Source organism: Jaculus jaculus, chromosome 6 (genome assembly GCF_020740685.1).
Source record: "Jaculus jaculus isolate mJacJac1 chromosome 6, mJacJac1.mat.Y.cur, whole genome shotgun sequence".
NCBI lineage: Eukaryota > Metazoa > Chordata > Mammalia > Rodentia > Dipodidae > Jaculus > Jaculus jaculus.
Genome location: NC_059107.1, coordinates 158,955,609 through 158,972,722, shown reverse-complemented (window position 1 = coordinate 158,972,722; position 17,114 = coordinate 158,955,609). Strand labels below are relative to the sequence as shown.

Below are 17,114 nucleotides of genomic sequence, written 5' to 3'. Positions count from 1 at the left end.
TATTTAAAATTTTTAGAATTTATTTATTTGAGAGAGAGAGGGAGACAGAAAGGCAGCTAGAGAAAGAATGGATGTGCCAGGGTCTCCATCCACTGCAAACAAACTCCAGGCACATGAACCATCTTGTGCATCTGGCTGACGTGGGTCATGGGGAATCAAACCTGAGTCATTTGGCTTTGTAGGAAGATACCTTAATCTCTAAGCCATCTCTCCGGTCCCATTCTTTTAATAAAAATGAATTCAGGATCCATGTTTGGCATTCCAGATCCCACATAAACCAGATGCACAAGGTGGCACAAGCATGCAAAATTGCACATGCTCACAAGACAGCACACATGACTGGAGTGCAATTGGAGTTGCTAGAGGCCCTACTGCACCAATTCTGTCTCTCTCTTTCATTTAAAAAAAAAATGAATTCAGGGGTTGGAGAGATGGCTTAGTAGTTAAGTTGGTTGCCTACAATGCTAAAGAAAGAAAATGAAGAGCCAGGCTTATAATCCTGGAACTCAGAAGACAATGATAATAATAAATAAAAGTTAAGAAGCCCAAGATCAGAGTCAAGCAACTGGCCTTTTTCAAAGTGGAACACATTTGGCAGATGGGGAAACCTAAGGCTAGAGAAGGAACATAATGACTTCCCAGATGCGATGGTCAAGTTCTGTTGTCAACTTATCTGTTTAGGAATCCACAGACGATCCTTCCTTGGCACTAGAACCAAGTCTCCTCAGCTTTCCAGTGTGGACCAAAGACCAGTGCCTCTCCAGGAAACCTCTAGGCCTCCAGTGCTGGATTGGGACTGCTGAGCCATCCAGCCACATGGACTGAGCAGCTACTGGGTTCCTTGACTCTCTGGCCTTCTGACTGCTATTGTTGGACTGCCTTAAAATAATCCAATAAATCTCCCCCCCCCTTTTTTGTTGTTTTTCAAGGTAGGGTCTCGCTCTAGCCCAGGCAGACCTGGAATTCACTATGTAGTCTCAGGGTAGCCTTGAACTCATGGCGAACCTCCTACCTCTGCCTCCCAAGTGTTGGGACTAAAGGTGTGCACCACCATGCCTGGGAAACTCCCTTTGTAATACAACTCATTCTACCAGTTCTGTTCTTCTAGAGAACCCTGACCAATGTACCAAATGCACACAGTGACTAAGACACCCAGATGGCAGTGTGACCAAAGCAGGCAAAGAGTACTGAAGGAGGACAGGAGAAAGCTAGCTTTTTAAAGGCAGTTTCAATTAGGGATGAAGGCTCAAAGAGAACTAGGAGGTGCCACCCCACATGCCATTTTACACGCCACCTCACCCTGGCACAAAAACCGAACTCTTGGCAAAAATGAAACTCATGTCTGATTGAAACGATCCACAGCATCCCCACTGCCCACAGTGTAGCTCACTCTCTAAGTAAAATGGCTCAGGTGGACTGACTCCAAGGTCCACCCACCAAATATACTGGCCATTCAGGTCTTCCCCTTACATACCTGAATCTGATGCTATAAAGGCTGCAGCCTTCCAGCCCCTCCCTCTCTCTGGACAGGACCCTCAGTGTGTGTGGGGTAGGGAGGAGGTCTCTCTGGCTCTTACCCTGTGCTGCTCCAACACATATGAGTCTGGCCTGTACCTGCACCCAGCCTGGCTGGGTGAGGGTGGGAGAGCATAATATTGTTTCTTCATCTAAAGAAATTCTTCTGCTTGCTTTACAGTTTGGGATAACTTCTCACTTTAATTACATGTATGATTTTCCTGTGGTCTTTCAATCTACCATGTACATATTCTCATTACACACTAAGATTTGCCACGTGGGTGATCTCTCTAACTCTAGCCCTGTTTACCTGTGTAATTACTCTAAATTTGAAGCAACCATGAGTGTAACGCTCTTCATTCCCCACTTCTCTGAATTTATTGCTCTCTACTGTGATATTTTCCCTCTTCAGGAGAGCACATGGCACCATTCTTCCTATTTCCCAACACAAGTTCCTAGATTCTACTTTCCACATGCCAGCAGCTTTACTCTAGTCTGTCTCTCTTTCTCTCTCTCTCTTTTTTTGTTTTGTTTTGTTTTTTGTTTTTCAAGGTAGGGTCTCACTCTAGCCCAGGCTGACCTGGAATTCACTATGGAGTCTCAGGATGGCCTCCAACTCACGGTGACCCTCCTACCTCTGCCCACCAAGCACTGGGATTAAAGGCATGCATCACCACACCTGTCTTCTTCTCCAGTCTTTTTCTAAAGACCTCAATTTCTCTTAAATGAACCTTATAAAATATACAGTGTTTCCCACATGAGAGCATGTTTTCTACCCCCCATGTGTTTAGTCCCCCTTCCTAGACCCCAATCTCCCTTACATAAACCCCACAATTTGTGATTTCCCCTAAATAAATGTAATAATCCATAATTTATCCTTCTTGAGTCTGTCTTTATTAATTCTTTATTAAAGGTAGGCCAGAACCAAAAACTTGAGGTTCATAAATTCTGGGAGACTCTTCCTGGACCCCAAAATCCTAAATCAATAGGGGCCACTCTTCTTCACAGGAAACTCACCATGCTCCATTACAAGTTCATCTGCCAGACCAGGGATGGCGTCTACCAACTTGCCAAGAAAAGTCATGGTGGCCAGGCTGTCTCGCATGGAAGTCATGTTGCACAGCTACAGAAAGTGAACACACTCCATTCTATCAGTTAGAATAAGTAAAGAATATACGACAATACTGATCTTTCCCTGCCCACATCAATGCCTTTATTATGCATGTCTCTTGCCATAATCTGCTTCTTTAACTGTCTATTTCTTCCATCAAACTGAGAATTCCTGAAGAAAGGGACTGAGTCAAACTTCTCTAAATCCTCAGGTCCTAGTTGAGTATATGTTTGTTAAACTGAATTAATATTAGCAGATTCTGTCTGGGGGCATATCAGTAGTTAAGCACTTGCCTAACATATGTGATGTCCTGGGCTCAATTCCCAAAACAGAAGAAAAGTTTGTTATCCCTCCTTTAGAACCACAAACTAGATCAAAGTTGGAACCCTCATAAAGACAAAACACTGGTATAATGTTGGAAAAATACACTTCATAGCCAGACATGTGGAGCATGCCTTTCATCCCAGGTCATTTTAAAAAAAAGAATTAGCCGGGCATGGTGGCACATGCCTTTAATCCCAGCACTTGGGAGGCAGAGGTAGGAGGATTGCCATGAGTTTGAGGCCACCCTGAGACCTGAGTGACCTGAGTGAATTCCAGGTCAGCCTGAGCTACAGTGAGACCCTACCTCAAAAACACAAAAAATAAATAAATAAATAAATAAATAAATAAATAAATAAATAAATAAATGGAGAATCAAAAATGGGGGGGGGGGCTGGAGAGATGGCTCAGCAGTCAAGGTGCTTACTTGCAAAGCCTAATGATCCAGGTTGCATTACCCAGTACCCATATAAAGCCAAATACACAGTGTAGCACACGCATCTGGAATTCATTTGCAGTGGCTAGAGGCCTTAGGGTCTTAGTGTGTCCATTTCTCCCTCCCCCCCCCTCCTGTCTGTCTCCCTCTGCTTAAAAATAAATACATAGCCGGGCATGGTGACACACACCTTTAATCCCAGCATTCAGGAGGCAGAGGTAGGAGGATCGCCATGAGTTTGAGGCTACCCTGTGACTACCCAGTGAATTTCAGGTCAGCCTGAGCTAGAGTGAGACCCTACCATAGAAGTGGAATTTGGGACAGTGATGGTGGAAGGAAGCCAGCTGCAATGTACTCGAACAGGATCAGAAGCCCTCGCCCCTAGCTCTGGTGCTGCCCCCAGTGTGACCTCAGGAAAGGAAGTTCCTTTTTGTGTACCTCTGGACTTCAGTTTCCTCAACTATTCAAAAAGGGGCCAAGAGCTGGGGAGGTGGCTCAGGAGTTAAAGGCACTTGCTTAAAAGGTCTGAAGGCCTGAGTTCAATTTCTCAGTACTCTCATAAAGTCAGATGCATGCGTCTGGAGTTCATTTGTAGTGGCAGAGGGCCCAGGTATACCCATACTCTCTCTCTCGTTCTTCTCTTCTCCCTCCCTCTCTCAAATAAATAAATAAATATTGTTTACAAAGAAATGGACTGGTTCTGACAGAATCTGTGGGACCTCAAGAAACCACAGCTATGTACAAACCTCTTTGTGGGATGCATCCAGCAGGCAATGGATGACCGGTTCCAGCTTCAGCTCCGTGGTGAGCTGGACAAGGACTGAGGAGACACAGTAGCATTACTACACATCCCACACACTCAAAAGTCATTTTAAAATATTTCATTTATTACTTGCAAGCAGAAAGGGAAAGAGAGGGACAGAGAGAATGGGCACTCTGGGCCGCTTGCCACTGCAAACAAGTTCCTGGTGCATGTGCTTCTTTGTGCACTGGCTTTACGTGGGCACGGGGGAATCGAACAGATCATTATGCTTTGCAGGCAAGTACCTTAACTGCTCAGCCATCTCTCCCGCCCTGGAAGTAATTTTATTATGGTAACTTATATCCGTCTTTTATTTTATTTTATTTTTAATTTTTATTAGCATTTTCCATGATTATAAAAAATATCCCATGGTAATCCTCTCCCCCCCACACACACTTTCCCCTTTGAAATTCCATTCTGTCTTTTTTTTAAATTCATAAACCAGTAACATTCGTTTCTCATTATTCAATATTAAGTACTGTGCAAAATTGTATGTGTCATGCTTATATAAAACTGGCAGTCCAGTTCCTATCAGCATTACCACAAACACATGAGTATTATGTATGTATTATGACGTTACAATGGCTATAATGCCACTAAGTGATAGAAAATTTTCAGCCCCATCTTATAAACTTTGTTTAAACAAAAGTTTTAGGTACTGGAAAGATGACTTAGCAGTTAAAGGTGCTTGCTTGCAAAGTCCTCAGGCACAAATTTAATTCCCAAGCCAGCCACATAAGCCTGATACAAAAAAATGGTACAAAATCAGGCATGGCAGCACAGGCCTTTAATTCTAGCACTTGTGAGGTAGAGATAGAAGGATCCTTTGAGCTCAAGACCAGCCTGGGACTACAAAGCGTATTCCAGGTCAGCCTCGGTTAAAGTGAAATCCTACCTGGAAAAATAAAAATAAAAAAGATTTTGGTCTGCTTCCCCTCCTGTCCTCCCACTCCCTCCCCTCAGCCTCCCCACTCTCTGACTCTACTCCCTCCCTCCTCAAAGAGAAAAGAAAGGAAAAAAAAGATTTGAAGCCAGACATGGTGGTACACGCCTTTAATCCTAGCACCCGGGAGGCAGAGGATCACCATGAATTCAAGGCCATCCTGAGAATACGTAGTGATTTCCAGGTCAGCCTGGGCTAGAGAGAGACCCTACCTCCCAAAAAAAAAAAAAAAAAGGATTTTAAAAGCAAGACATGGTGATGCATGCCTTTAATCCCAGTACTAGGGAGGCAGAGGCAGGAGGATTGCTGTGAGTTTGAGGCCAACCTGGGACTACAGAGAGTCCCAGGTCAGCCTGGGCTAGAGTGAGACCCTACCTCAAAATAAGAATGGCACAAGCAGGCTGGAGGGATGACTTAGAAGTTAAGGTGTCTGCCTGCAAAGCCACAGGGCCCAGGTTCGATTCCCCAGGACCCACGTCAGCCACATGCACAAGGGGGCGCACATGTCTGGAGTTTGTTTGCAGGGGCTGGAGGCCCTGGCACACCCATTTTCCCTCTCTCTCTTTCTCTCTCTCTCTTCCTCTCTCTCTCTCTTTCTCTCTTTCTCTGTCAAATAAATAAGAAAGAATTATTTAAAAAAAAAAAGAATGGCACAAGCATCTGGTGTTCATTTGCAGTAGCAAGAGGCCCTGGTGCATGCACATACCAACATAAATAGATCTTTTTAAAATTTTATTATTCTGGGTTACACAAGGCAATTTCATGTAAACATTTAATATATTTTGAGCACATTCCGCATTACCCACCTGCTTGTTCTTTCCTTTAGTCCCCTTTATTCTCCTAGATAGTTTGGCTTCTAATTTCATGTCATCTGTACATATGATTAAATCTAGGACTTTTGGTGGCATAGGCCTTTAATCCCAGCACTCGGGAGTCAGAGGTAGGTGGATCACCTTGAGTTCGAGGCCACCCTGAGACTACATAGTGAATTCCAGGTCATCCTGAGCTAGAGTAAAGCCCTACCTGGAAAACCTAAATAAATAAATTAATTAAATTAAATAAATCTAAGACCTAAAAATGATGGAAAAAAAAGATATATGTTTGTCTGAGCCTGACTTAATTCCTTTAATATGATTATCTCTACCATATGCCCCTGTCATACCACTAAGAGGCTTTAAGTCAACATAGCACAGATACTTGCATATCAATGTTTACTGAAGCACTGTTCACAATAGCTAAATTATGAAAACAGAAAATGGATGTGGTGGGGGATGGAGAGATGACTCAGCCATTAAGACACTTGTCTGTAAAGCCTAAAGACCCAGGTTTGATTCCTCAGTAGTGACACATGCATTCTAAGTTCTTTTGCAGTGGCTGGAGGCCCTGGCATGCCCATTCTCTCCCTCTCTGTCCTCTGTCTCTCTCTCTCTCTCTCTCTCTCTCTCTCTCTTTCTCTCTCTTCTCACTCTCTCTGCTTGAAAATAAATTGTGTGTGTTTAAAGTTAGAGTCAGGTATGGTGGCAGACACCTTTATATCCCAGAACTAGAGAGCTGGCTTAGTGGTTAAGGAATTTGCCTGCAAAGCCAAAGGACCTGGGCTCGATTCCCCAGGACCCACATAAGCCAGATGCACAAGGAGGCACATGTGTCTGGAGTTTGTTTGCAGTGGCTAGAGGCCCTGGCGCACCCATTTTCTCCCTCTCTCTCTCTCTCTCTCTCTCTCTCTCTCTCTCTCTCTCTCTCAAATAAACAAATAAAATAAATCCCAGCACTAGGGAGACAGAGGGAGGAGGACTGCTGTGAGTTCGAGGCCAGTCTGGGACTACATAGGGACTTTCAGGTAAGCCTGGGTTAGAGTGAGACCCTACCCCAAAAAACCAAAATGAAATAAAATAAAATTTTAAAAAGGTTAAAAACCTCAATCTAGATTCAGCAGCCACTGTGGGAAGATACTGCTGCTGCTAAAATGACGAAGCATTCTAGGATAGCAGCCCCCAAAACACAAACCATGAAGAAGCATCCAGCTCCTCTAGTGCCTGCCACCTCAAGTGAAGTTTGGGGGGATCTGACGAGGCTCTGTAAGCAATGCTGGCACCAACCAGAAGTGTATGGTGACAGGACTACATCCCCACTGAAGAGTGGCCATGAAGGAAAATTCCCCAATGGTCAGAACTTCAATTTGTTCATATATTTGTTGGGACTGAGAGATAGTCAGAAGTAGATACAGTTCCCAACGAGCTATCTAACTGGTCGTGGACTTAGGAAAAACAAAATAGGACAATGAGGTCTGTGTAAAATGAACTGAATGGGCACAAGGTGTGAAGATATGCATCCCCTGTGATTGCTTACTAAGGAGCATCTTATTTAGAGGTTCTGAACAATTAGGAGAAAAAAATGGCACATGTGAATGTTAGTCTATCTTTTTTCCTGAGCCACCCCAGGGATTATTCAACAGGCTCAACTACACAGCGGTTGTTGGGGCACGTAGAGAGTATGCATGGATTTTCCCTCATCAAGACGTCCCTGTGTGCCTAATATGTCACAAGAGCAGAGACCAAAACTAAGCCCCCAGTATGGCACCAATCCCTGAGGGGCCAGTGGAATGGTGTTGGGTGGAACACATTGTTCCCTTCCATCATCTCAGATTTGTCCTTATTGGAATAGACATGTGTCCCCAATATGAGTTTGCCTTCTCAAAACTATAATGCTTCTGCCCACAACACATCTGTCAGTTTGCAGAATGCCTTTCTCACTCTTAAACATTCCGTGCAATACTTTGATCATGGAACTCATTTCACAGGAGCAGTAAAGAAAAAGGCTCAAATTTGTGCCAGGCGTGGTGGCACACGCCTTTAATCCTAGCATTTGGGAGGCAGAGGTAGGAGGATCACCATGAGTTTGAGGCCACCCTGAAACTCCATAGTGAATTCCAGGTCAGCCTGGGCTAGAGTGAGACCCTACCTCAAAAAAACAAAACAAAACAAAAAGGTTCAAATTCTACTCCCCATCATCCATCATCTGGTATCAACTAGCTAAACAGAAAGTGGGCTCTGAAGATGCACTTACAGTACCATTTGGAAGACACCACTCTGGAATGATGGGCTTCCATCCTGCACAGGATATATGTCTTGAATCAGTGATCGGCATAAAACCCCATCTTTCCCACAGCAGAAAACACTGGTCAGGAATCAGTGGGTAGAGCACAAGTCACTCCTCTTCCTATTACACTTAATAATGTACTTATAGCATTTTTTTTATTCTGTATTAGCTATTAAGGATTCCATATTAAGCTATCACAGACTGAGGAGCTTAAACAACCAAAATCGATTTTCTTATAGTTCTTGAGGCTGGATGTCTAAGATTTGGTTTCTCTGAGGCCTCTCTCCTTGTCTCACAAATGCCTGTCTTGCCTTCCTGTCCTCACACGGCCTTTTCTTTGTGAATGTTTTCCCTTCATGCCTCTGTGTTCAGATTTCCTCTTCTTAAGGTCACCAGTCAGAGTAGATTAGGGCCCAACCTACTGGCCTCATTTTAACTTCTACTGAGCCCCTTTTCTTTCCAACTAGTTCTTCTTCTAGTTTGAAGATAATTGATAAATAGATAGATCTTTTTCAGGCTGACCTGGAATTAACTATGTACTCTCAGAGTGGCCTCAAACACAGTGATCCTCCTACCTCTGCCTCCTGAGTGCTAGGATTAAAGTTGTGCACCACCACTCCTGGCTTTTTGGTTTTTTGAGGCAAGCCCAATAGACTGTGCCCCCCCCTTTTTTTTTATAAGAGGGAGCAAGAATGAGAGAGACAGAGAGAATTGGCATGCTAGGGCCTGCAGCCACTGCAACTCCAGATGCATGTGCCACCTTATGCACATGTACCACCTTTTATGCTTGCATCACCTTGTGCATCTGCCTTATGTGGGACCTGAAGAGTCAAACAGGCTTAGCAGGCAAATGCCTTAACTGCTAAGCCATCTCTCCAGCCCTTCCTTTATTTATTTATTTATTTTGCTTTCCTCCTTTGTCCATGATGACATAATGGTGGCCAATATGAATTTTAGGAGTGACATAATCCAGCCCACAATATAGCCTATCCCACAACTCTAAGCTCATCTAGTTTGAAGGTCTTAGTTCCGCAGGAAAGGATGTTTTTATGAAAAGATAGACAATGAGCGGGCATGGTGGCTCATGTCTTTAATATCAGCACTCAGGAGGCAGAAGTAGGAGGATGGCTGTGAGTTCCCGGCCACCCTGAGACCGCAGAGTAAATTCCAGGCCAGCCTGGGCTAGAGAAAGACCCTACCTTGAAAAACGAGAAATAAAAAAGACACACAATGGAGTTACTGAATTAGAGGATAACTGTCATCTGACCATTAAATGGCTGGACAAAGGAATTATTCTACTACTTGGGTGCTTGGTCCTGATATCCACAGGGAATATCTGCTGCTACTAACAATAGGAGCAGAGATAATTATGTCTGCAACTAGGGATTTTTCTAAAACTTCCATTTTCAAAAGTATAAGTTAATGGAAAGTTTTAGCATCCAAAAACAAGCAGGGATACTGAAGATTCAGACCTTTCATAAATGAAAATTTGGGTGATCCAACCAGGTAAAAGCCCTGAATAGTTAAGATCTTTAAGATCTTTTTTTTTTTTTTTTTTTTTTGGTTTTTAAGGTAGGGTCACACTCTAGCTCAGGCTGACCTGGAATTCACTATGTAATCTCAGAGTGGCCTCAAACTCATGGTGATCCTCCTACCTCTGACTCCCGAGTGCAGGGATTAAAGGCATGTGCCACCATGCCCAGCAATAGTTACGATCTCTAATGAGAGCAAAAAGTAGGACAGAAATTAAGAAGAAAATGTCACCCAGTATGGTGGTACATGTCTTTAATCCCAGCATTTGGGAAGCTGAGGGAGAATCACTGAATTCAAGGCCAGCCTGAGTCTAATTCCAGCTCAGGGGCTGGAGAGATGGTTTAGCGACTAAGGCACCAGCCTGCAAAGCTAAAGGACCCAGGTTCAATTCCTCAGGATCCATGTAAGCCAGATGCACAAGGTGGCACATGTTTCTGGAGTTTGTTTGCAGCAGCTGAAGGCTCTGGTGTGCCCATTCATTTTCTATCCCTCTCCCTCTTTCTCTCTTAGATATAGGTAGGAGGGAAAGAAAGAGAAGGTCAAGAAGACAAAAACGTCTTTAGGACATAGTCCATTCAGATGGACTATGACTCAACTTGAAAATCATCACATCCATATAGGAATGCAATTGTTACTGGAACTTTTTCATTTCCTTCTGTTGGAAATAAAATGGCTTTGCATGAAGTAAGTGTCTATAAGAAGTGGTAAGAACCAGACATGGTGGCGCACTCCTTTAATCCCAGCACTTGGGAAGCAGAGGTAGGAGGATTGCTGGAAGTTCAAGGCCACCCTGAAACTACATAGTGAATTCTAGGTCAGCCTGAACTAGAGCGAGACCCTACCTAAAAAAAAAAAAAAGTGGCAGAAAGTTGTTTTGGTTATTCAACAGCTCAGGTACTTGCAGGGTGTATAGACACCAAGTAGTCAAAGAAACAACCAGAGCTAATTATTACACCTCTGCTGCTGTCTTTTTGCTTTGGGATACTGAGCCTGGGACTCTGCAAAGGGCAGTTCAGCTCTACTAGCTGGCCTCCTCCATTAAGCTCTGTCAATAATGAGCAACAGGAAAAGAACTTGCCCCTTTGTCCTGGATTCCTCTGCTTTCCTATGTGTTCACTGTCGGCTTCCTGTTTCTTTTTTTTTTTTTTTTAATTTTTTTTTTTCTTAATTTATTTGAGTGAGAAAGAGACAGACAGAGAGAATGGGCGTGCCAGGGCCTCTAGCCACTGCAAACAAACTCTAGACGCATGTGCCATTCTGTGCATCTGGCTTACTTGGGTCCTGGGGAATCAAGCCTGGGCCATGAGGCTTCGCAGGCAAACACCTTAACCTCTAAGCCAGCTCTCCAGCCCCTGCTTCCTGTTTCTATGAGTATCTTCCTAGCACTTGCTCGTCCCAGCAGTGACAGTGCCTTTCCATTACAGGAGCAAAACTCGGTTTTCAGTTCTCTCACAGTCAGCTTCCCTGCATGCTTTCCACAAAAGGCACTGAAGACCTCCAGTCAGCACTCCTCCTCCGAGGTCTAGGTCTCCAGCAAGCTAAGAGAACCAGCAATATCTAAGTAGTAGCCTGAGTCCACTCTCCAAATTTCTGAGGTTAACAATCACAGCCTCTTCCTCCTACCCCCCACCCTGCAAGGTAGGGTCTCTCTGTAGCCTAGGGTGGCCTGGAATTCATTGTGTCATCTCATGGTGGCCTCGATCCTCCTACCTCTGCCTCCCTAGTACTGGGATTAAAGGTGTACGCCACTCCAGCTTTCTCTTCTCTTTTTAAAAGAATATTTTATTCGGGCTGGAGAGATAGCTTAGCGGTTAAGTGCTTGCCTGTGAAGCCTAAGGACCCCGGTTCGAGGCTCACTTCCCCAGGTCCCACGTCAGCCAGATGCACAAGGGGGCACACGTGTCTGGAGTTCGTTTGCAGAGGCTGGAAGCCCTGGCGCGCCCATTCTCTCTCTCCCCCTCTATCTGTCTTTCTCTCTATGTCTGTCGCTCTCAAATAAATAAATAAATAAAAATTTACAAAAAAAAAGAATATTTTATTCATTTATTTGAGAGAGAAAGAAAGAAAGAGAGAGAATGGGCCTAGAGGGCCTCCAGCCACTGCAAACGAATTTCAGACACATGTTCCACCTTGTGCATCTGGTTTACACAGGTCCTAGGGAATCAAACCTGGGTTCTTAGGCTTCGCAGGCAAGTGCCTAAACCACTAGGCAATCTCTCCAGCCCCCAACTTCTCTTTGTTTCCCCAGTTCTAAGAGTGGAAATTACTTTTTGTATTTATTACCACTATGAAAACTTGGTTGTTCTCTTTTTGCCTCTTTTGTTACTTACTTAATAATTTTTCAAAGTTTTTAAAATCTCTTTTAAACTGGTATGTTTTTTGAATATTTTTAATATCTAACTCTATTTTTTAAGATTGTCTTTATTTTTATTTATTAGAGCCAGAGAAAGAGAGAATGGACACTCCAGGGCTTTCAGCCATTGAAAACAAACTCCAGATGCATGTGCCACCATGTGCATCCGGCTTTCGTGGAACCTGGAGAATCAAACCTGGGACCTTAAACTTCACAGGCATGTGCCTTAACCACTAAAACATCTCTCCAGCCATCTCTTAACTGTACCATTCTCCCATTCTCACTCTAGTTATTTTCCAATCAATTTATTTTCCAGATTGTAAAACTTTTAAAATATTTTATTTATTTGAGAGAGAGAGAGAGACAGAGATAAAGAGGAAGACACATAAAAAAATGAGTATGGGTATGCCAGGCCCTCCTGCCATTGCAAATTATCTCCAGATTCACGTGCCTTTGTGCACCAGCTTTTCATGAGTACTGGGGAATTGAATATGTGCAAGCAAGTGCCTTTAACCAATGAGCCACCTCTCCAACCCCCAGACTGTAAAATCTTAAAGGCCAATAACCACATCTTTCCATCTATATCCCTAAGACCACATCTTTCCATCTATATCCCTAAAACCTAATGAGGTACCTATTAGATGCCCAAAAAGGAAATGTAGAATTATTTATAATCTGAGTTCTCCTTATCTATTTCTAAATGGGTGATTTCACCAAAGTCTCAAGTAACAAGAGCTGCAGTTCAGGCTAAAATTCTCCCAGCTTCAAATGGTAGAAACACATGATTGCATCTTACCTTCAATACAAAGATCTGTTATGCTCCTATCTTCCACACTGCATAACAGCCCTTGAAGCAGAGGGAGGTGATAAAAGGGTTGTTAACAGATCTCTTTTAAAATAAACAATTCCACAAAAGCAAATATCATTCTAAAATTAGCTGTTTTAAGCAATGTCTTGTCTAAATTCTCCCTTAGCACCAACGACCTAAAATTTTTGTTTTTGGTTTTTTCGAGGTAGGGTCTCACTTTAGCCCAGAATGACTCAGCACTCTCTGTAGTCCCAGACTGGCCTTGAACTCACTGCAATCCTCCTACCTCTGCCTCCCAAGTGCCTTTAATCTAAGGCATATACCACCATGCCCGGCAATCACCTAAATTTTTCAATGACCACTCTGGCTTTAGCAGGAGGACTGTCAGTGTGGCAAAGCAGAAGGACAGCATGTGCTGGAGTCTGACAGATCTAGGGTAAAAATATCCAGCATTACTATTTGTTAGCTAGAACCTCCCTGAAAGTCACAGGTCATTCTATCTCCTATAAAGGACTATAGGTAGCTATAGGACTAGGTAGCTAAAAACCTAAAACGCCTTGACATGGAGAAACATCCAATACAAGTTAAATATCTTCTTCCCCAAAGGACTTACTAAACATCAAAATCATATTAAAAGAACCTCAGATAAAATGCAGTCCATCTCATTGTACATATGAAGAAATTAGGCATAGGAGAAAGGAAGTAACTTGATCAGGGTCACACCAAGGTCAGCAGGCTCCAGTCCAGGACTTGAATAATACTGTGAAAACTCTGTACTGGATGCAGAAGGGCCATCTAGTTCCCATATTCATCTCTACACTTTTAGGAACCTCTTGGATCTAGTATGGACAGTCGCTATGAAATGATTCATGCAGCTTAAAAAGAGGGGCATATCTCCACAATAATGACCATTTACTAGCAAACTGCTCCAGTAAAAACCAAAGTCCAAAATCATCTTTCTAAAACCCCAAGGCCAAACAGTCACACTACAAATGCAAAACTCATGCCAATTTTCCCTTTGAATCTCACCAAAAAGCATGCTTATGAAGTAGATGCAGACTCTCTGGTCCTGCGCCACCAGCTGTGTGACCAAGGAGGTGTGCCTCACAAGGGCATCTCGAAAGCAGAACAACACGTGCTTCTTGCGTACCAACTTTGAACAAAGGAAGAAAAAGATTCAATAGCAACCAAGTCCTGGTCATTCTGAGTGCAAACAGCTATAATTTTCTTTCTTTCTTTCTTGTTTTTTTTTTTTTTTCTTTTGAGGTAGGGTCTGCCCAGGCTGACTATGTAATGTAGTCTGAGTGGCCTCAAATTACGATGATCCTCCTACCTCTGCCTCCCAAGTGCTAGGATTAAAGGCGTGCGTCACCATGCCCAGCTGCAACTGTAATTTCTATATAACTACAAGGTAGTTAGTATCACAGTGGTCATCTGAACTGTGGTGAGACCCATACTCCCTATGAGGAAGCGTGAACAAGATCCTTCTAACACTGGGGAAGTCATGTGTTCATACAATTGTACGTGAATTGCTGTCCCTACCATATAGTTACATAGCACTTTATTCTTTACAAATGATGCTTTCTTTTTTCTAGCCAACACATGGTGTCCTTTTTTTTTTTTTTTTTTTTGTGTGTGTGTGTGTGTGTGTTTTTGACAGAAATGGGGATTGAACCTAGACCTTGCATATGCTAAGCAAGTATTCTACCACTGGGCTGTATCACCAGTCCAAAGTGGGTAGGGTCTTTTTTATCTTTCATTATTATTATTATTGGTTTTGTTTTGTTTTGCTTGGCTTTGCTTTGCTTTAAGTATCTCACTCTAGCCCAAGCTGGCCTCAAACTCAGGGCAATCCTCTTCAGCTTCCTAAATGCTGACATAAAAGGCAGGTACCACCAGCACATTTAAAGTTGGTGAAGTAGGCTGGAGCGATGGCTCAGCTGTTAAGGTGCTTGCCTGCAAAGCCTAACAACCCAGGTTTGATTCCTCAGTACCCACATAATGTCAGGTGCACAAAGTGGTGCGTACATCTGGAGTTCACTTGCAGTGGCTAGAGGCTGTGGTACACCCATTTTCTCACTCTGTCTCTGCATGCAAATAAATAAATAACATATTAAACTTGGTGAAGCAAGTAAAACTAGATATCACCAAATTGGAGAAGAGAAAACTGGAGGCTCAGAGATTTTTTAATTTATTGTCTATTTATTTATTTATTGAGAGAGAATTACCATGCCAGGGCCTCTAATCACTGCAAAAGAACTCCAGGTGCTGGAGAGATGGCTCAGGTGCTGGAGAGATAGCTCAGCCATTAAGGTGCTTGCTTGCAAAGCTTACGGACCTGAGTTCAATTCCCTAGTACTCACATAAAGCCAGATGCACAAGGGGGCTCATGTGTCTGGAGTTCATTTGCAGTGGCTAAAGGCTCTGGTGAGTCCATTCTCTCTCTCTCTTTCTCTCTGCCTCTTTCTCTTTCACACTCTCTTTCAAATGAATAAAGTATTTTTTGAAAAAGAATTTGAGAGCCAGGCATGGTGGCACACACCTTTAATCCCAGCACTCAGGAGGCAGAGGTAGGAGACTCATTGTGACTTTGAGAACAACCTGTGACTACATAGTGAATTCCAGATGAACCTGGGCTACAGTGAGACCCTACCTCAAAAAATAAAATAAAATAAAAAAGAACTTGGGGCCTGGAGACATGGCTTAGCAATTAAGACACTTCCCTGCAAATCCAAAGGACCCAGGTTCGATTCCCGAAGACCCATGTAAACACAAGGTGTTTGCACACATGCACAAGGTGACACATGCTTCTGGAGTTCGTTTGCAGTGGCTAGAGGTCTTGGTGTGCTCTCTCGCTCTCTCTATCTAACTCTGCCTCTTTATATCCCTCTCAAATAAATTAATGAATAAAAATATTAAAAAAAAAAAGAACGTGGGCTGGAGAGATGATTTAGCACTGAAGGCATTTGCCTGCAAATCCAAAGGACTCATGTTCAATTTCCCAGGACCCATGTAAGCCAGATGCACAAGGTGGTGCATGCACCTGGAGTTCGTTTGCAGCAGCTAGAAGCCCTGGTATGCCCATTCTCTCTTTCTCTATCTCTCTCTCTGCCTCTATCTTTCATAAATAAATTTAAAGAAAAAAAAACATAGAACAAAGCTATTCCTTTCATTATCTATTTTGTTTTGGTAAAATATAATTTTGTTTTGTTTGGGGTGTTTGTTTTTTTTGTTTTTTTTTTTTTTTGGTTGGTTGGTTTTTCAAGGTAGGGTGTCACTGTAGTCCAAGCTGACCTGGAATTCACTATGTAGTCTCAGGCTGGCCTCAAATTCATGGTGATCCTCCAACCTCTCTGCCTCCTGAGTGCTGGGGCTAAAGGCATGCTCAACCATGGCCAGCTTGTTTTGTTTGGTTTGGTTCAGTTCCCAAGTAAAGCTACATTCACCAAGGAACACATGTCTGGTGCTCTTTGCAGTGGCAAGGGGCCCTGGTGTGCCCATTCTCATTCATTCTCTCCTTGCAAATAAATATTTATTTATTTATTTGAGAGCGACAGACACAGAAAGACAGAGGGAGAGAGAGAGAATGGGCGCGCCAGGGCTTCCAGCCTCTGCAAACGAACTCCAGACGCGTGCGCCCCCTTGTGCATCTGGCTAATGTGGGACCTGGGGAACCGACCCTCGAACCGGGGTCCTTGGGCTTCACAGGCAAGCGCTTAACTGCTAAGCCATCCCTCCAGCCCAGCAAATAAATATTTTTTAAAAGTTATAAATATTGGGTTGGAGAGATGGCTTGGGGTTAAGGCACTTGCCTGCAAAGCCAAAGGACCCAGGTTTGAGTCCCCAGAACCCACATAAGCCAGATATACAAGGGGGGGGCATGTGTCTGGAGTTCATTTGCAGTGGCTAGAGGCCCTGGTGTGCCTATTCTCTTTCTCTCTCTCTCTTTCTCTCTACCTGACTATTTCTCTATCAAATAAATCTTTAAAAATATTTTTAAAGTTATAAATATTATATATACAAATTGCTTACACTAATATGTAATGAATTTACTCTGAAATGTTTTTACTTTTTTCTTTTTTTTTGGATACTGTCTTACTCAGTATCTTAAGCTGGCCTCAAACTCACTAGATATACCAGGCTGGCCTTGAATTCATGGCAATTTTTCTGCTCAGACTCGTAAACACTGGGAT

At 43.2% G+C, this 17,114-nt stretch overlaps 1 protein-coding gene across 1 annotated transcript in view; it reads right to left on the bottom strand.

Moving 5' to 3' along the window:
• The window catches only part of Mei1 (meiotic double-stranded break formation protein 1), a 103,797-nt gene that overhangs the window by 85,984 nt on the left and 699 nt on the right, over positions 1-17,114 (bottom strand). Inside the window, exons 2-5 of the mRNA XM_045152828.1 lie at positions 13,951-14,074; positions 12,910-12,960; positions 4,130-4,203; positions 2,533-2,638 (exon numbers count right to left, since the gene is read on the bottom strand). Of these exons, the coding sequence (XP_045008763.1) occupies positions 2,533-2,638; positions 4,130-4,203; positions 12,910-12,960; positions 13,951-14,074 (355 nt within the window). The remainder of the gene's footprint in view (positions 1-2,532; positions 2,639-4,129; positions 4,204-12,909; positions 12,961-13,950; positions 14,075-17,114) is intronic.